General features: G+C 39.5%; 1 protein-coding gene across 7 annotated transcripts in view; it reads right to left on the reverse strand.

Annotated features, from left to right (window-relative positions):
• The window catches only part of LOC129724163 (inactive dipeptidyl peptidase 10), a 1,205,782-nt gene that overhangs the window by 567,070 nt on the left and 617,306 nt on the right, over positions 1–21,406 (reverse strand). For all 7 annotated transcript variants that reach the window (XM_055678841.1, XM_055678835.1, XM_055678839.1 and 4 more), the window contains one exon: positions 13,977–14,191. In XM_055678841.1, coding sequence (XP_055534816.1) covers positions 13,977–14,191 — 215 coding nt within the window. The remainder of the gene's footprint in view (positions 1–13,976; positions 14,192–21,406) is intronic.

The raw sequence follows: 21,406 nt of genomic DNA on the forward strand, positions 1-21,406 counted from the left end.
CGGCAGATCTTAGCGCCCACAAACGCTGCATGAACAATTTAGCCTTCATGATAGTTGGACCTACAAAACCTAGCGGATCAAAAATTTGAGCGATGTAGGACATCACGTTTCGTTTAGTCAAAACAGCCGCTGGCAAAGGTGATTCCACTTTAAAACGAAACGTATCAGTTTTGGGTTCCCATATCAATCCAAGGGTGCTGATGGATGGCTCATCCTGAATGTCAAAGAACGGTTGATCAGGTGGGATACCTTCCAACACCTCCACTGAGTTCGAAGCCCATTTCTTCAGAGGGAAACCGGCAGTCTTAAGCATTTGGGAAACTTCATGTTGAATTACACGGGCAGTTTGAGCATCCGCGGCACCAGACAGAAAATCGTCGACATAAAAATCTTCGGCTACTGGTTCAGCAGCATCAGGAAACTGGTGTTTTTCGTCAATGGATAACTGTTTAAGTGTCTTCGTGGCAAGGTACGGTGCAGAAGCTGTACCGTATGTAACAGTCTGTAGTTCATATGTTGCGATAGGTTCGTTGGGGTTTGAACGCCATAATATTCTTTGTAGGGGCTGATCGTTAGAATGTGGCAGTACCTGTCGGTACATTTTTTCCACATCGGCTACCAACGCAACTGCGTGGGTGCGGAAACGCATAATCAATGAGAGTAAATCTTGTTGAACAACGGGGCCTACTAGTAAACTATCATTCAGCGAGTATCCGGACGCTGTTTTGCATGACGCGTCGAATACCACCCTCGTCTTTGTCGTCGTACTGGAAGACTTAAATACAGGGTGGTGTGGGAGGTAGCAGTGCTCGATAGAATCATCAACAGGATCACTAAGCCGTTTCATGTGTCCCAATGTTTCATACTCGTGCATGAATTTACGATAAGCGGATTTTACGTTTGCGTCGCGACCTAACCGTCGTTCAAGACTGCGCAATCGTCGTTCAGCAGTAATTCTAGAATTCCCTAGTACAATTTCCGATTTTCCTACCTTGAGAAGACGAACCACGTATCTATCAGAGGAATCACGGACTGTGGTAGCAGCATAAAGATCCTCACATGCCCTCTCGGGTAGAGAATGAAAATTTTTGTTCGATGATTGTCTCCATTTCCCAAAAACGCTGAACTGCATCTTCAAGCCTACTATCAGCAGTGGAACAAAACATTTTGTGGTTGCGGATGAGCAATCTTGTAGTGTTGCCCCTGAAACAGTCCAACCAAAAAGAGTTTCGATGATTTGAGGCTGGTTTGGACCCATGGAAATCTTTTTCCCTGTGTGTAGTTCCCAGTATGTTTCACCACCTATGACAATATCTATTGGACTGGACGTGTAAAATTGCGGATCGGCTAGCGTAACATTTGGCAGATTCCAGGAACTTATTTGCACGGGTACAGTGGGTAAATCGTTCGTAGGAGTATCGATGACCAAAAACTCATGCTTCGTGGAAAATGGACAAGCTTTAGATTTGACGGTTGCGGTGACCGTGCGTTTTAACCTTTTCGCTGACTGACCAATTCCTGCAACACAAACGTTGATTTTGGTTGACGATTGCAAAGCAGGGTTGCTAACTTCTTTGAAATGAAGTTCGACATCGAAGCGGAATCTAACAGCGCTCTAGCTTCAAAAACGTTTCCATAATCATCGACTATGTGGAGAGCGACTGTTTCCAACAAAACTGTGCTGGGATGGGACTGAACCGGTAAACTAACTTGAACATTGGATGGTCCTGGCTTTACTGGAAGCGCCGACAAAGGCGGATTTTGCTGCCGCTCGGATGTGGACACTGTCACTGCTGGAGTTGACGAGTTTTTGTTGGATGGAGAGGAATCATGCAGTAACGTATGATGACGGTCACGGCATACACGACACGAGAGTTTGGATTCACAATTCTTTGCTTGATGACCGGTACGAAAACAATTCCAGCATAACCTACGCTGGAAAATCAGCTCGCGACGCTGCGCGACTGACATTTTCTCGAAAGCTGTACACTGAAACAGATAGTGGCTCTGGGGACAGGCAAGTCACGATGGCGGCGACGGCTCACTTTGGGAGGCGACAGCATTAGCAACTGTCCTGTGCAGAAAATTCTTTTTGGGGGGTGGTTGAGTACCGGACAACCTTACTGAATTGGATTGGAACCGTTGTAGTAGATCTGATGAAACGGATTTCAGAATACGCACTCGTTGGTACAGAAACTCAATCAGGCCATCGTAACTTACGTCTTCATTTTGGCTGGTTCGTTCCTCCCAGGCGCGCAACGTTGCTGGGTCGAGCTTGTAACATAACATATTAACCAGTGGAGTATCCCAGTACTGAATTGGTTCTTCCAACTTGGCTAAAGCCTTCATATGGCGTTGGAATTCATCGATAAGTTCGTGCAATTCCTGAGCAGATTCTCTTTTTATCGGGGGGAGATCGTAAATTGTCCGAAAAAGTTGCTTTTTCAGGAACCGACGATTGTCATAACGTTTCAATAAAGCGTCCCACACTGACGCGTAGCTGTCTGCTTCAACATCAACGCTTTCGAATGGTTTTCTTGCTTCACCTTGAAGAGATTGTAATAAATACTGCAATTTAGCAACTATCGGTATATCAGCATTTGAGTGCACCATAGAGCTGAAAGTATCGCGAAACGATAGCCACTTCGAAAAATCTCCATTGAATTTCGGGAGATCTATTTTCGGCAATCTCAAATGGAAATTATGTGGGGGAGTGTGTGGCGCGGGCAGAAAGGACGAATTAAACACTGTTTGGTTTGGTTCTGGTGCTCTTCTCGATAGCAAAAAACCCTTTGCTACACAATAGCGAATTTCTAGATCCGATCGTTCGGTGAGGTGAGTCTCTAAAACATCGAAACCGTCAATTTTCTCGATTTCAGCCTGAATTTCGTGGAATTCTTGATACATTTTATCCAACGATTCCAGGCGAACGAATATTTGGCAAGCATCACGTTCTTCATTGTAATGTGCCACAAATTTTTCTACTGAATCACGAACCACATATAGTGCCTTTCTAGACACTATCAGTTCAGCTAATCTTCTCTCGGTTTTTCTGTCTGTGGGCATTTTTATTGTATTAAACAATCGCGAAACGACATTCCGCGTCGAACACTCGACAGAAACGGACGAGCAAAGTGGTCGTTCTATTACAATCCGGTCCGTGTGTACGAATAGCCAAACAAAAGAGTATATTATTCGCGCTAAAGGCCAACTAGATTGTGAGTTGTGTCGGTACGTTCTGTACCCGGCTCGCAACTTTGGCTGTATTGGTGCAAAATACCAGCTGCAGTTTTGATCTGTGCACAGTGAATAGATCTTTCTAATTCAAGGCCATCATTTGACAGTCGAGTCGTGTCGCTGTGCAGAGTGATCTCACACCCGGCTCACTGCTGATGGCTATATTGGTGCTGCTGTACTGGTGCTGCTGGCTGCTTTGGGTGCAGCTTCGAACGATCGGACAACCACTGCTGGAAGGAAGAAGTAAATAGGTACGTGTTCTTGTCGGCGCTAGTGCGCTAGATTTAGCGCGATGGATATAGATCCCTCACCCCCCGTGCCACCATCCCCGAACCCCCCTGACCCTGACCCTTCTGTTACCCCCTCCCCTGTTCATTCTCCAGTCCCCCCTCGCCACAGGCTTTACCCGGACGGATCTCAACAGGGCAGCTGTACTGTTTATTTTCGTCCAAAGGCAGGAGTGAATTCAAAGCGATTAAACATACTGCAAATTTCTAAAGACCTGACGAAGGGGTACAAGGCCGTGACCGAAATTTCCAAGGTCCGACCTAACAAGCTCCGTGTCGTGGTCAGTGATCTGTCACAGGCCAATGCTATCGCTTGCTCTGAGCTCTTCACACGCGAGTATCGCGTTTACATACCCGCACGAGACGTGGAGATCGACGGTGTCATAACCGATTCGAGTCTGTCTGTCGAGTGTATCCTAAAAAGCGCAACCGGTTGCTTCAAAAATACCGAAACACAGGCGAAGATTTTGGATTGTAAGCAATTGCGGTCCATGTCTCTCGTCGGCGGTAAAAAAGTTTACACTCCGTCAGACTCGTTTCGCGTTACGTTTGCCGGATCTGCACTCCCTAGCCACGTCTCGATCGACCGGGTTCGTCTGCCTGTGCGATTGTATGTACCCCGTGTTATGAATTGCACCAATTGCAAGCAGTTAGGCCACACAGCCGCATACTGCTGCAATAAGGCACGATGTAGCAAGTGTGGGGAGACTCATGCGGAAGATTCTTGCAGTGTTAATGCTGAAAAATGTATTCACTGTGGGGAAAACCAGCATGAGCTCTCCACATGCCCGGTGTACATGCAGCGCAGAGATAAAATCAAGCGATCACTTAAGGAGCGTTCAAAGCGTTCTTATGCTGAGATGCTGAAGAAGACCGTGACCACTTCTACCATAACATCGAACCCCTTTGATCTGTTGTCCTCTGATGAAACCGATTCTGACGATTCATCAGCGGGAACATCTTATGCCAATCCTGGGGAGTCTAGGAAGAGGAAAAATGTTTCTTCTCCTAAAGTTCCCCGTAAAGGTCCTAAGATTTCCCAAAGTGTAATGAAAAGTACGAACAAACCAAACAGTGCTGCGGAAAAACCGAAGCAAACTCCTCCTGGGCTTGCAAATTTAAAGTCCCAGAAGGAGTTCCCAGCACTGCCAGGAACATCTAAAACCCCAGTTGTTCCTTTTGCACATCCAGTTGATGGTTTCATCAAACTCTGGATTAGTGAAATTTTCTGACATTGTGGACTGGATTTTTGAAAATTTCAATGTACCCGATCCAATTAAAATTTTTCTTACAGCATTCCTCCCAACAGTTAGATCATTTTTGAAGCAGTTGACTGCCCAATGGCCCCTCCTTGCAGCGATTGTATCCTTCGATGCCTAATTCATCTGCGTATACGAAGGATTCTATCTCTGTCTTACAGTGGAATTGTAGAAGTATTTTACCAAAAATGGATTCATTTAAAGTTTCAATAAATAGAAACAAATGCGATGCATTTTCCCTTTGTGAAACTTGGCTTACTTCAAATATTGATCTCAACTTCCATGATTTTAATATTATTCGCCTTGATCGAGACACCCCATATGGAGGAGTACTTTTAGGGATTAAAAAGTGCTATTCTTTCTATCGTATTAACCTCCCCTCGATTCCAGGCATCGAAGTTGTCGCATGTCAAATGACAATACAAGGTAAAGAGCTTTGTATTGCCTCAATATATATTCCTCCCAGAGCACAGGTTGGGCAACGGCTGCTCTTTGATTTAATAGAACTTCTTCCCTCGCCACGTTTGATTTTGGGAGACTTCAACTCTCATGGTGTGGCTTGGGGTTCCCCTTACAATGATAACCGCTCCTCTTTAATCTATAACCTTTGCGATGACTTCGACATGACTATTTTAAATAACGGCGAAATGACACGTATCCCGAAACCTCCAGCGCGCCAAAGCGCTTTGGATCTATCCTTATGTTCGACGTCGCTACGGTTGGATTGCACATGGAAGGTAATCCTCGATCCTCACGGTAGCGACCATCTGCCTATTCTTATTTCAATTACCAACTGGTCAACTCGCATGCGACCAATTGACATTCCGTATGACCTCACACGGAATGTCGATTGGAAGTTATACGAGGAAATGATTTCAAAAGCGGTCGAGTCGATTCAACATCATCCACCACTTGAAGAATACAACCTCCTCCCGGGGTTGATTCTCGACGCCGCGTTGCAAGCCCAAACGAAGAAATATCCCGGCGTAACGATCAAAGAACGGCCTCCCACTCCGTGGTGGGACCAAGAGTGCTCCGATGTCTACACGCAAAGATCCGACGCGTTTTTGGCCTTCCAGAAGGGAGGTATACCCGACGACTATATACGGTATTCGGAGCTTAATACCAAGCTCAAAAGCCTGGCTAAAGCAAAGAAACGCGGATATTGGCGTTGGTTCGTGAACGAGACGTCGAGGGAGACATCGATGAGCACTTTTTGGAACACAGCCCGAAGAATGCGGAATCGCGTAACGGTCAACGAAAGCGAGGAGTCTTAAAGTCGGTGGATATTTGATTTTGCCAGGAAAGTATGTCCGGACTCTGTTCCTGCGCAAAACTTTGTTCGCGATACGTCTCCGGGTCACGACGCGATAGAATCACCTTTTACGATGGCAGAATTTTCAGTTGCCCTCCTGTCCTGTAACAATAACGCGCCTGGGTTAGATAGAATCAAATTCAACTTGTTGAAGAATCTACCCGGCAATGCCAAGAGGCGCTTGTTGAACTTGTTCAATAAGTTCCTGGAGCAAAACATTGTACCGCAGGATTGGAGGCAAGTGAAGGTGATCGCCATCCAAAAACCAGGGAAACCAGCTTCTGATCACAACTCTTATAGGCCGATTGCAATGCTATCCTGTATCCGGAAATTGATGGAAAAAATGATACTCCGTCGTTTAGACCATTGGGTCGAATCAAATGGTCTACTATCAGATACTCAATTTGGCCTCCGCCGCGCCAAAGGGACGAATGATTGTCTTGCGTTGCTTTCAACAGATATTCAGCTGGCGTATGCTCGCAAAGAACAAATGGCGTCTGCGTTCTTGGACATTAAGGGGGCTTTTGATTCCGTTTCTATTGACATTCTTTCGGGTAAACTTCACCGACAAGAATTTTCTCCAATTTTGAACAATTTTTTGCACAATTTGTTGTCCGAAAAGCACATGCATTTTACGCATGGTGATTTGGCAACTTTTCGAATTAGCTACATGGGTCTTCCCCAGGGCTCATGTTTGAGCCCCCTTCTTCACAACTTTTATGTAAATGACATCGACGAATGTCTGGCAAATTCATGCACGATAAGACAACTTGCAGACGACAGTGTAATCTCTGTTACAGGAGCCAAAGCTGCCGATTTGCAAGGACCATTGCAAGATACCTTGGACAATTTGTCTGCTTGGGCTTTACAGCTAGGTATCGAATTCTCTCCGGAGAAGACTTAGATAGTAGTTTTTTCTAGGAAGCATGAACCTGCTCAGCTTCAAACACAATTAATGGGTAAAACGATTTCTCAGGTTTTGGTACACAAATATCTTGGTGTCTGGTTCGACTCTAAAGGCACCTGGGGTTGTCACGTTATGTATCTGATGAAAAAATGTCAACAAAGAGTGAATTTTCTTCGTACAATAACCGGACAATGGTGGGGAGCCCACCCAGGAGACCTTATAAGGCTTTACCAAACAACGATATTGTCTGTCATTGAGTACGGGTGTTTCTGCTTCCGCTCCGCAGCAAACACACATTTGATCAAACTGGAGCGAATACAATATCGTTGTTTGCGTATCGCCTTGGGTTGCAAGCAGTCGACCCATACGATGAGTTTGGAGGTCTTAGCTGGAGTACTACCATTGAAAAACCGCTTCTGGAGCCTGTCTTCTCGCATTCTCATCAAATGTGAGGTCTTGAACCGTCCTGTGATTGAAAATTTTGAAAGGTGATTCGAACTTAATTCTCAAACTTGTTTTATGACATTGTATTTCAATCACATGTCCCATAATATTAACCCTTCTTCGAATATTCCAAATCGTGTCGACTTATCAAATACTTCTGATTCTACTGTGTTTTTGATACATCCATGATAGAAGAAACTCGTGGAATACCGGATCATTTACGCGTGCAGCAGATCCCCAAAATTTTTCCAATAAATATCGAAACATCGACTGCGACATTATGTTCTACACTGACGGATCACTTCTTGATGGGTCCACTGGCTTCGGTATTTTCAATAACAATTTAACCGTCTCCCATAAGCTTGATAATCCTGCTTCCGTTTACGTCGCAGAATTGGCTGCAATTTAGTACACCCTAGGGATTATCGAAAAAATGCCCACGGACCATTATTTCATCTTTACGGACAGTCTCAGTTCCATTGAGGCTCTCCGATCGATGAAAGATGTTAAGCACTCTCCGTATTTCCTGGGGAAAATACGGGAACATCTGAGTGCTTTATCCGAAAAATCTACTCAGATTACCTTAGCGTGGGTCCCTTCTCACTGCTCGATACCGGGTAATGAGAAAGCGGACTCTTTGGCTAAGGTGGGCGCAACAAACGGTGATATTTATGAAAGACCAATTGCCTTTAATGAATTTTTCGCATTTGTACGTCAGAATACGATCATCAGTTGGCAAAATTCTTGGACCAAGGGGGAACTGGGAAGGTGGTTACATTCCATAATCCCCAAGGTGTCGACGAACCCGTGGTTCAAGGGGTTGGATGTGGGTCGGGATTACATTTGCGTGATGTCCCGGCTTATGTCCAATCACTAGATTTGACGCGCATCTCCGTCGTGTTGGGCTCGGGGAAAGTGGTATCTGTGCCTGTGGTGAAGGTTATCACGACATAGAGCACGTTGTTTGGTCATGCCATGTACACCGTGACGCCAGGTCTAGATTAATAGCTTCCCTGCAGGCCGAAGGTAGGCAGCCGGCTGTTCCTGTTCGTGATGTCTTGGCGAGCCGTGACCTATCCTACATGTCCCTTATATACGTTTTCCTGAAATCCATCTACGCCCCAGTTTAATCCTATTCCCTTCCGCCTACATCCAACCAAACGACAAGAACACGTTAAGACCCCGGATCCGGAAACAGCAATCAGACCCGCACGATACTCTCAAGGCCCGATGGAAACAACCCAATATGCCAATGTGCTTTTAATGCAAAATATTCTAGCTTTAAGTTAGATTTAGTTTCAGCTCGTAGTCGGCAGCGAGGATAAAAATTTGCTTCTAGTTATTAAGATACTTTAGAAAGTAAGCTACCAGATATAATTGGCGCCGTTAAACAATGAATTGTATTTGTGCCGTGTCAAATAAACTATATATGAAGAAAAAAAAAATCGCGAAACGAAATCGGGGTTTTCTTTCCCGACGCGGACGATAACGATCAAATCCTTCCCGACGCGGACGGTAACGTAAATCTCCTTCCCGACGCCGACGAATTCGTATCAATCCTTCCCGACGCGGACGAGAAATGCCAAATGCACCACAAGCAAGTTCGTTGGTAAGCCGTTAGGTTTGTGCCAAAAGCACCTTCAATCACCACAAATCGAGAAACATACAGTCTTTTCAGATCAATAATCTTCTATAAGCCTTCACTTGGCTTAATCGGCGTACCCAAGCGACGGTTCGAAGGACCAATGATTGTGCTCGAAATACTCTACCGGTACGAAGGATTTACTTCTCTGCGATCGCGGCTGGCAGAAGGGCCAGCGAGTTAACTTAATGAGAACTTAGGCAAACAACGATTATTTCAGTATTAATTTATTGCGCTCGCCTTGGGTGATCAAACTTAACAGATAAATTATTTGCATGTTAGCTTAAATATATTTCCGATTGCCAAGATTTGCTTATTGGTGATCGTGTAATCCTCTCTAGTTTCTCGTTTTTTTCTGCTATCTTGTGTATATATTTTTAGTACAATTTGTATGTGTAGTAATTGGCGTGAGTTTAGATATTTGAAATTGAGCTAAGCGAAATTAATCCTAGTAAGCTTATAATTAGACTTTAGTTGATTAAGTTATGATGCTTGTTTTGAGATAAATTCATAATTTTGAAGTTGAATCATGATTTGATCGTATACAGAGGTTATGTATCAAAATGTAAAAATCACGAAACATCAATATCTCAGAAACCACACAACCGATTTCAATAAAACTGGTTTCAAATGATTGGGCTGTCCCCAGAACCCTTAACTTTTGAATTTCGTTATGATTGAACATATGGTTCAAAAGTTATGTAAAGAAAAGTTATCCTGAGGTTACTCACTCATTTTTCCCAGTGATGGCTGAACCGATTTTCACAAAATTAGTGTCAAATGAAAGGTCTAGTTGCCCCGTAAGTTGCTATTGAATTTCATTGCAATCGGATTGTAACTGTGTCCGTTGTTCAAAAAACCTAAATTAATCCACCTAGCGGTCAGACCCAGCCTTTCTCATTCAATTTTTTATTTGTAAAAATAGATTTACATGAACGCTTCAATCCAATAAATGTATATTCACTCTTTAGGTTCTAAAATATTGATGTTGTAATCTTTACATATAAAAATGCAGTCAAGTCTGTCTGTCTGTCTGATCCATATAGGCCCGAAAACTACCGAACCGATCGACGTGAAAATTTGTATGTAGGGGTTTTTGGTGCCGATAAAGGTTCCTATGATAGTTTGAGACCCCTCCCTCTTCTGGAAGGGAGGAGTCCCATACAAATGAAACATAAATTTCTGCACAACTCAAGAACAAACCAAGCGAATGAAACCGAATTTGGCATGTGGATGTTTTAAGGGGTAACTAATATGTCCATAATAGTTGGATGGAACACAAATTTGTGCACATCTCGAGAACTAATCCACCAAATGGAACAAAATTTGGCAGGTAAATGTTTTTAGTGGTAACAAATATGTACATAATGGTTTGAAACCCGACTCCCTCCTCTATAAGGGAGGGATCCCATGAAAATGAAACACAAATTTCGCACAGCTCAAGAACCAATCAAGAAAATACAACCAAACTTGGTATGTGAATGTTTTTAGAGGTAACAAATATGTCCATAATGGTTTGACGCCCCTCCCTCTTCTGGAAGTACATGTTTCTTCACAAATTTCTGCACATCTCGCGAACTAATCAACTAAATGGAACCATATTGGCAGGTGAATGTTTTTAGTGGTAACAAATATGTTCCATAATCGACCTCAGACAACATTTTGGATTGTAAGATGGCAACTTCCGGTTTCTGGAAAACAGCCGAAAATGGCCGATTTCCACCCAATATAATAATATCCGGATCTAGAATAATACACAGGAGCTAAAATCGACCACAGATAGCATTTCAAATTCTAAGATGGCGACTTCCGGTTTCTGAAAACAGCAGAAAATGACCAAATACCACCCAATATTAGTTTTTCTTTAACCAGTATGCCGTTCAAAATCCAGAAATTGTCTCCAAATGCCATTATGAAATCCAAAATAGCGACTTCCGGTGTCGAAAAAACAGCGGCAAATGACCAAATACCACCCAATATGGGTATTTCCGGAACCGTAATTATGCACTGGAGCCACAAATCGACTTCAGACAACATTTTGAATTAAAGGATGGCAACTTCCGGTTTCTGGAAAACAGCCTGAAATGGACGATTCCCATTAAATATTAATATTTCTGGAACCAGAAAGATGCACAGAAGCTAAAAATTGATCACAGACACAATCTTGAATTTTATGATGGTGACTTCCGGTGTCTGGCAAACAGCCGGAAATGACCAAATACCATTCAATATGAATGTTTTCGGAACCAGAATTACGCCCAGATGACAAAAATTTATTTCACAGGCAATTTTAAAGTCCAAAATGACGACTTTCGGCTTCTGAAAAACAGTCCAAAGTGACCAAATATCACCCAATTTGAGTTTTTCTTTAACCAGTATCCTAAATACCATTTTGAAATCCAAGATGGCGACTACCGGTTTGTGAAAAACAGCCTAAAATAAACAAATACTATCCAATATGAGTATCTCTGGAACCAGAATAATGCAAGGAGCTAACAATTGACCTCAGGCATCATTTTGAATTGCTAAATGGCAATTTATAGGCAACAGTCGGAACTAGACACTATTTTGAATTTGAAGACGACCACTTTTAGTTTCTGGAAAACAACCAAAAATACCTCCCAATATGGGTATTTCCGGTGTCAGATTGATGCCAGAAAGTCTGCTGATAATGCCAGAATACCACCCAATATGAATATATTCAGAATTAAGGAGATGTACAGAAGCCAAAAGACGAGGATGTTGTCATTTCGATAAACCCAATCATTTCAAACGATTTGTTATTTGACTTTGATCATATCCTATGGCCGATTCGTCGTGCATTTGCAGACTTCAAACAAACCGCAAGGAATCAATGAACTTGGAACGTTCAAAAAGTACGACACCACATTTAAATTATGTTGAGGCCACATATATCGATCAAAGCAGGTATAGTTTTAAATAGTCTTTGAATTTCTCTTCTTTCCATAACATTTGAGCCACATATCAAATTGTTATGAAGTTTGTTATTTGTAAGTTTGAGAGATGACTCGTTCATATGACACTAGTTATGTTCAAATAAGTCATGTAATCTTTGAGATAATAGACTTTCGTTGTTTTATTAACAATTTAATACATAACGGTTGCTTAAGTTCGATTTAATCAAATGACATGGGAACGTGTTGGGCAGCCAAACTTTGAAACCACGTGTTCAATCATAATTCATCAGTTAACCCTCAACTAGCCCGCTCATCTGATAGTAATAATCAAATCGGTTGTGTAGTTTCTGAGATAATGAAGTTTCGTGATTTTCACAAGTCGGCACATTACAAATGAAGTTACAGTTCTATTACAGTAAAATTCAATAGGGTCTTCTGAGGCAGCTAGACCATTCATTTGACACTAATTTTGTGGAAATCGGGTAGGCCATCTCTGAGAAAAGTGAGTGAGTCCAAGTAGTCTTCGGAATATGTTCCTTTGCATAGCTGGATTTCACATTTTTAAACATAACAGGCAAAGTAATAGTCCGATTGCAAAACAAATCAATAGGGTCTTATGGGGCAACTAGACCTTCCATTTGACACTGATTTTATGAACATCGGTCCAGCCATCTCTGAGAAACATGAGTGAGATTAAACAGTCTTCAGAACACGTTTCTTTCCATAACTTTTGAACCACAAGTTCAATCTCTATGAAATTCAAAACTTAAGGGTTTTCTAGGTAGCCCGTTTATTTAAGATCAATTTTGCTCAAATCGGTTGTGTAGTTTCTGAGATATTGATGTTTCATGATTTTCACATTTTTAAACATAACCTCTAAACTAAAAATCCGATTACAATAAAATTTAATAGGGTCTTATGGTAATGATTTTTTTTGCGAACGGATTATTAATTTTCCTGTTATGTTTAGAAATGTGAAATCCAACTATGAAAAGAAACATATTCTGATGACTACTTGGGCTCACTCACTTTTCTCAGAGATGGTTGCCCGATTTCCACAGGATTAGTATCAAATGAAAGTTCTAGCTGCCTCATAACACCCTATTGAATTTTGCTGTAATCGGAATGCAACTTCGTCTGTAATGTATCGAAATGTGAAAATCACTTAACTTCATTATCTTAGAAACTACACAACAGATTTGAACAATATTGATATCGAATGAACGGGATAGTTAAGGGTTAACTGATAAATTATTTTAATTTGTAAAACAGCAAAAGTCTATTATCTCAAGTATTACACGACTTATTTGAACATAACTAGTGTCATACAAACGAGTCATCTCTCAAACTTACAAATAACGAACTTCATAAAATTTTGATATACTGTTCAAAAGTTTTGTAAAGAAAAGTTTTGTATAGAAAAGTTTTGTAAACTATAGCTGCTTTGATCGATATATATGGCCTCAACATGATTTAAATGTGGTATCGTACAATTTGAACGTTCCCGGTATCGCTGGTGATTAAATTGTTCGAAATTAGGAGTCATTTCTTATATTTCGCTATTTCTGAAGCACTAACATTACGTCAAATTTCATTTTTTATACTTTAATTACAACATCAATATTTTAGAACCCAAAGAGTGAATATACTTTTTTGGATTTAAGCATTCATATAAATCTATTTTTACAAATAATTAGTTTGAATGAAAAAGACTGAGTCTGACCGCTAGGTGGATTAATTTAGGTTTTTTTATAAAAACTACAAAAGATTACCTAAACAATAAAAATTGTCAGATCACAGGGTATAATTTTTGAACCGTTATGGCGCTAGAGATATTGGTTATCATTAATACCTTCCCAAAATAGCATTAGACAAAGTTTCATCCAAATCAAATTAGTCGACTTAATTGGGTGCCCGTTTTTGTAAAATTGCACTATTATAGATGCATGATAATAAAATATATTTACCTTGATACAACCAATCAGGTACACCATTATATATAATGTTCTCTTCTCCTGTAAATGTAAGTCTATGATCTTCTTCTTCCGATGGTGATTGTCTTAAATATATATCATTATCAGCTACTATTGCTATGGCTGTTGTATTGCCTATCCAAGAGACATGCTGCAAACGAGCTTTCTGTACCTTAGGTGACTCCTTTAACCGTATAGGCGTATGATGGCTGTAACAATAAAAAGAGTAAATCATTAAAAATCTATAATTAGATGTATTTGATGAGTATTTCATAGTCATTGAATATATCACAGCGATTATAATAAATGTTCACTTTTTTCAATTAAGGGAGACCAACTTAAAAAAGTTGGCCTCTATTATTTTTTGCCTTTCTCCTAGAAAGGTATAGCAATCACTTGCAAAACCGAAAGTATAAAAGTGCTCCAAAGGGCCGAATGGCATATATCACTCGACTCAGCTCGACGAGCTGAGCATTTTCTTTATGTGTGTGTGTGTGTATGTGCAGATTTTTATTCTCACTTACTTTTCTCAGAGATGGCTGGACCGATTTTCATGAGATTAATTGCAAATGAAAGGTCTTGTTGTCCCATAAGACCATATTAAATTTTATTGTAATCGGATTTTTAGTTTAGAGGTTATGTATCAAAATGTGAAAATCACGAAACATCATTATCTCAAAAACTACACCACCGATTTGAACAAAATTGACTTCGAATGAACGGGCTACCTTAAATACCTTCAACTATTGAATTTTATGAAGATTAAACTTGTGGTTCAAAAGTTATGAAAAGAAACGTGTTCTGAAGACTGTTTAATCTCTAGTTTTTTAAAGTCTAGTTGCCCCATAAGACCCTATTGATTTGTTTTGCAATCGGACTATTACTTTGCCTGTTATGTTTAAAATGTGCAATCAGGCTATGAAAAGGAACATATTCCGAAGACTACTTGGACTCACTCACTTTTCTCAAAGATGGCTGAACCGATTTCCACAAAACTAGTGTCAAATGAAATGTATAGCTGCCTCATAACACCCTATTGAGTTTTACTGTAAGCGGACTGTAACTTCGTCTGTAATGTATCGAAATGTGAAAATCACGAAACTTCATTATCTCAGAAACTACACAACCGATTTGAACAATATCGATATGAAATGAACGAGCTAGTTAAGGGGTAACTGATGAATTATGATTGAACACGTGGTTTCAAAGTTTGGCTGCTCTATACGTTCCCATTTCATTTAATTATAATCGAACTTAAGCAACCGTTATGTATTAAATTGTTAATAAAACAATGGAAGTCTATTATCTCAAAGATTACATGACTTATTTGAACATAACTAGTGTCATGCGAACGAATCATCTCTCGAACTTACAAATAACAAACTTCATAACAATTTGATATGTGGCTCAAAAGTTATGGAAAGCGAAGAAATTCAAAGACTATTTAAAACTATACCTGCTTTGATCGATATATGTGGCCTCAACATAATTTAAATGTGGTACGATTCCTTGCGATGTGTTAAAACTCTGCAAATGCACAACGAATCGGCCATAGGATAAGATCAAAGTCAAATAACAAATCGTTTGAAATGATTGGGTTTATCGAAATGACAATATCCTCGACTTTTGGCTTCTGTACATCGCCTTAAGTCTGAATATAGTCATATTGGGTGGTATTCGGTCATTTTTAGCAGATTTTCTGGCATCAATCTGTTACCGGAAATACCCATATTGGGAGGTATTTAGTTATTTTGGTTGTTTTCCAGAAACTAAAAGTGGTCATCTTTAAATTCAATATGGTGTCCAGGGTCAATGTTTGGTTTCTATGCATCATCTCGATTACAGAAATATTCATATTGAGTATCATTCGGTCATTTTCGACTGTTTCCTAAAAGATGCCATTAAGCAATTCAAAATGGTGCCTGAGGTCAATTGTTAGCTCATTGCATTATTCTAGTTCCAGATATACTCATATTGGATGGTATTTGGTTATTTTAGGCTGTTTTTCACAAACCGGAAGTCGCCATCTTGGATTTCAAAATGGTATTTGAGATAATTTCTAGCCTCTGAGCGTCATTCTGGTTGAAGAAACACCCATATTGGGTGTTATTCGATCATTTTCGGCTGTTTGCCAGACACCGGAAGTCGCCAACCCAGAATCCAAAATGGGATGTGTGGTCGATTTCAGTTGCTGTGTATCATTCTAGATCCGGAGATACTCATGTCAGACGGAAATCGGCCATTTTTGGCTGTTTTTCATAAACCAGAAGTGGCCATCCTACAATTCATAGTGGTGTTCTTGCAACATTCTGGCTCCGGAGATACTCATATTGGGTGGTATTTGGTCACTTTGGGCTGTTTTTCAGAAACCGAAAGTTGTCATTTTGAACTTTAAAATTGCCTGTGATATCAATTTCTGTCATCTGGGCGTAATTCTGGTTCCGAAAACATTCATATTGAATGGTATTTGGTCATTTCCGGCTGTTTGCCAGACACCGGAAGTTACCATCTTAAAATTCAAGATTGTGTCTGTGATCAATTTTAAGCTTCTGTGCATCTTTCTGGTTCCGGAGATACTCATATTTAATGGGAATCGTCCATTTTAGGCTGATTCACAGAAACCGGAAGTTACCACCTTACAATCCAAAATGTTGCCTAAGTTCGATTATGGAACATATTTTTTACCACTAAAACATTCACCTGCCAAATTTGGTTCCATTTAGTTGGTTTGCTCTCGAAATGTGCAGAAATTTGTGTTTCATTTGTATGGCATCCCTCCCTTCCAAAAGAAGGAGGGGTGTCAAAATATTATGGACATATTTTTTACCCCTTAAAACATCTACATGCCAAATTCGGTTTCATTTGCTTGGTTTGTTCTTGAATTGTGCAGAAATTTATGTTTCATTTGAATGGGACCCCTCCCTTCCAGAAAAGGGGGGGGTCTCAAACTATCATGGGAACCTTTATCGGCACCAGAAACCCCTACATACAAATTTTCACGCCGATCGGTTCGGTAATTTTCGTGCCTATATGGATCAGACAGACAGACAGACCGGATTGCATTTTTATATGTATAGATTACAACATCAATATTTTTTAAGAGTGAATATATATTTATTGGATTGAAGCGTTCATGTAAATCTATTTTTACAAATAAAAGTTTTAATGAGAAAAGCTGGGTCTGACCGCTAGGTGGATTAATTTAGGTTTTTGACCTAGAACTACATTTTTGTTTTCTATACTATATTATGTAAAATTGAATAGAAAAAAACAGGGCTAGAGCTCAAATGGTAATAATAGCATACCCACATGAGCCGTTGCGGAACAGAGTGGTCTAAAGACAATTTTTTTCGAAAATGAGTTTTTTGCATAAACCGCATCTACTCAAGAAGCTGATGTTGGGAGATTAAGAAAATTTCGGAAAATCGAATTTTAAAGCTGATTTATTCCGTGTTGAAAATTCGTCCGAAACAGAATGGCCGTTTTGTTTCGGAACAGAGTGGTCTATGTACATAAATCGATGTAATACTAACATGTAACACGTAACATGTAGCATATTACATGTGATAAGGAACATGCCACTTGTTTTGTACATGTCACACGTGATATGTAACATGTTACACGTAATGTAACACGAAAAATGTAACATGTGAAATATTATGTAATATGTAATATCTTGTGTAACATGTAATGTAACACGTGGCATCTTACATGTGACATGCTATATGTATCATATAACATGTGACTCTAGCCATTTTATACGATTTACCTTCATTTTCATTGTCATTTACCGTGTTTGTTTACATAGACCACTCTGTTCCGAAACGATTCGAGGATTCCAGTGAATATATATATATGAAGTCAGAGTGGTCTATGTACATTGGTGAGATAAAATCACCGATTTCGCAAAAAAACTGTTAATTTTATGTATCCCAATGTTAAACCACTTCACAACCTTTATATTAGAACATTTTGTTTAAAAGAATCCGTTGAACAGAATTTTATTCAGAGATTTTTCGAAAATTGCTTCTCCTGAACAATTTGCTCGATGGCACATAGACCACTCTGGTTCGCAACGGCTCACATGATAAATTACGATAACCAGTATATCATTGGATAGATGAAATGTTGGACGATTTTGAAATACTCTAGTTATCATTATTATTCAGGGTGTCTAGGCAACTCCAAAAATAAAATTTCATGATTTTTCTTCAGGTTGTTCCAGAATATTTATGATTTTTCCGGATCTGCTTTTGTCCAAATCAATAATATATATTCAAAATTATTAGTATACGATATGTGGTTTGGAAACGTTGTGGCTTTGATAATGATTGACACAGAAATATTTTTATTTCCATGACAATCGTTTTTATTGCATTGATGCTTTTTATTTAGTTGCAAAATTTCATCTATAGCAGAAGGAATTAGAAGCAGTTCGAGAAGATTAGAGATTTAATTAAAATCAAATTCGCAAAGTATTTTTGTTTTGATTGAGAATAGACGTTTCCCGTCGGACCTTACCCCCTGTTTTCATATATTTTCTTCGAAGTACTTTGCATTCAAAGATTAATAGCGCTAAAATCAAATTTTTTACATGAGTATTAAATTTATTATTATTTTTGGAAAAGTTGAAAATGCATGAATGTTGAAAATATTTTTCACCTTGCATGAATGTTGAGTTAGGAAATTTACGTTCTTGCAGCACTGCAAAATATTATTCACCACAACTTTTTGGCAACATTGTCATTTTGGACATGTTCTTGGTACTGGAATTGTTGACAAAACCAAGCATCGCTTTATTTATTATGAAAAAACTTATGCACGCAAATTCAAATAACACATTACCTGACAAATTTCTTTCGGAACTGCACCGAAAAAGTCTTTCCGCAACTCGTAAAATAACGAGACTAAAACTTAATTCTCGATTCGGAGGTATCCAGCATCCGTTCAGGAAAACTGATTCGTTGCTGCTGCGACTGTATTTTCAGAAATAGTGACAAACTATCCTTGAATTCTTTCTTTAATGAAAACCTCGAGACACTAAATCTACTCCTCCATCAGTAGAATTCCCAATATAAATTGCCCTGCCAACCAAAGCGTAACTTTGTCGTTTTCCATCAACTATCATTCCACCTTCGGCAATCAAATGTGCAAGTAGTTTGGCAAGATTCCTTACCTATGCTCGCTTCAATGCATGTATGCTCTTTAACCGATCGGCGATCATATTCGCAAAACTTTTGCAAAAACGCAATATAATCTGGATTGTAACCCTTTTCGGACAAACAGTTAATTATGACCGTGACCATCACTGGCTGATTTTTGATGAGGAATCCGAAAATCTTATCAAAACTCATCCGAATCATTTTATCACCCGTACTCATTCGTTGTTCCCGGGCCAGATAATGCAACTGCTACTAAAAAGCCTTCTCGTTACCCTTCAATGCAGATCCTTCTGAACCAATTTCTCTAAATCATCAAAATCGAGACGCATGTGTTGTTAAGTTAAACGACCAGACGTCCCGCATTTTGCGAGACAGTCCCGCTGCTTAACGAAATGTCCTACTTAGAAAAACGTCCCTCGAAATGTCCCACATTTATCAAAAGTTAAGTAACATTTTACTCACTAATGTACCTCATTACGTCTAGAATAGCCAAATTGAACAAACCTAAGGGTGGTATAAATAGGGATACCATCCGTCCTGATTTAGCAGGACATGTCCTGATTTTGAGACCCGTTTGGAGCGTCCTGATTTATTTTTCATATTTTAGCATTTGTCCTGATTTTTCTAAATGCTGCCGGATATTCAGAAATGTTGAAGATTTTTCAGTACTTTTTCTTGACCCCGAAAAGAAAAGGACTCATTTAAAACGATTTTTTTCTTTGGTTGAATCTTGCCGAGAGAAGTTGTCTAGTCGTTGAAACCGTTAAACATCTGACAATTGTTAAGTATAATTTCAAACAGTTTACGTTTGCTACATTTTTGGGTATCTATAAATGCGGTGGTCTATTTTTGAAACAAATTTATACTAGATTTACACCAGCGAAACCTGAATAGAATCAGCTAATATAGACCAACTTTTCGTTCTCCGCACCGGTGTTGTATATCTTGTTGTTTTAAACCGCTGACATCTGTCACACTGTCAACAATTCAATACCCCATGTTATCAGTTTATGAGACTTGAATTGAAAAGCACTCAATATTTAACAAACGGAAATTCGATTATTTTTACGCACATTAAACGATTACTTTGGCAAAAATGAATCGTCCGAGAAATACGTTAAATAAATAAATCAGTGTTTTGGCGTATGTTGCAGAGCAAATCTTGTTTTGTTTATTGATATCTCAAAAAAGAAAAGCTTAGATCAAATTTGTGCCGGAAAAAAAGTTGTCCTGATTTTTAACTCCGACCAAATGGTAACCCTAGGTATAAAACCATTCATTGTAAAAAAGAACTTCTGAAATTATGTTCACCGTTAAATGCTAAATGCCTCAGTTTTCTCCGGTTGCATAAGCATTCACAGTTCTTGCTTCGAACCTCTGGAACGAGCCTGATCCTTGAATTCAAGCCTTTTTAGCCACTATCGAGTAATTATGGATGACCGACACAATATCTAATTAGAGTACATGCTGAGGAAGTATATCGGTACTGGACACGAACATGTATGGAAAGCTCAAAATCATCACTAACATTCGTTTTCCAGTTATCTTGGCTGCTACGATATGTTAAGATATAAGCTGGCTGGTTTATTGCAGCAGAACACTATAACCACCGACGAACCGACGTGCCGTCCCATACTTTTTTCATGAAAATTTTTGATCCAAATTGCAAATTAAAGTAAGTCAGAACAGTAATTCCATCTCTATAACGAATCGCCAACCTATTTTTTACAGCCTCCACCCAGCTCCACGCTAAATTAAAAAACCACGAAACGAAGTTGAACGGACCTTTCGTAGTTTTCATTTACTTTGCACAGAAAAGATGTAAACGAAATTAAAAAGAACCAAATATTGTCCTTTCACAAAAAAATTAGAATGCAGGGTATGTTTAAGAAAAAGAAGAAGCAACACCCGCAACTGACAGACATCTCAAACACTGGTAAAAAAGTGCTATAAGGAATAGCACTCGATACACGTTCAACTGGGGATGTTCGTAATTGAAATACAAAAATATCCGAATAAGTTTTATTCTCTACACCTCATTAGTTAATTAGAGCCTTTTTATTTGTTTCTTAGGTTTTCGTTTGTCTTGATCGAGCAAAGAATATCATATTCATCATCAAAGGCATGTACGATTTATTGCCATCAGCGATGAGCACCATTTCGCCTATTTTTAGATCGGTTAGTGAATATAATACGACAACATCGGGTACGGGTTTGTTAAAGTTCGCATGCTTTTGGTGATTTGATGTATTTATCACAACA

This window comes from Wyeomyia smithii, chromosome 2 (assembly GCF_029784165.1).
Source record: "Wyeomyia smithii strain HCP4-BCI-WySm-NY-G18 chromosome 2, ASM2978416v1, whole genome shotgun sequence".
In the NCBI taxonomy this organism is placed as follows: domain Eukaryota; kingdom Metazoa; phylum Arthropoda; class Insecta; order Diptera; family Culicidae; genus Wyeomyia; species Wyeomyia smithii.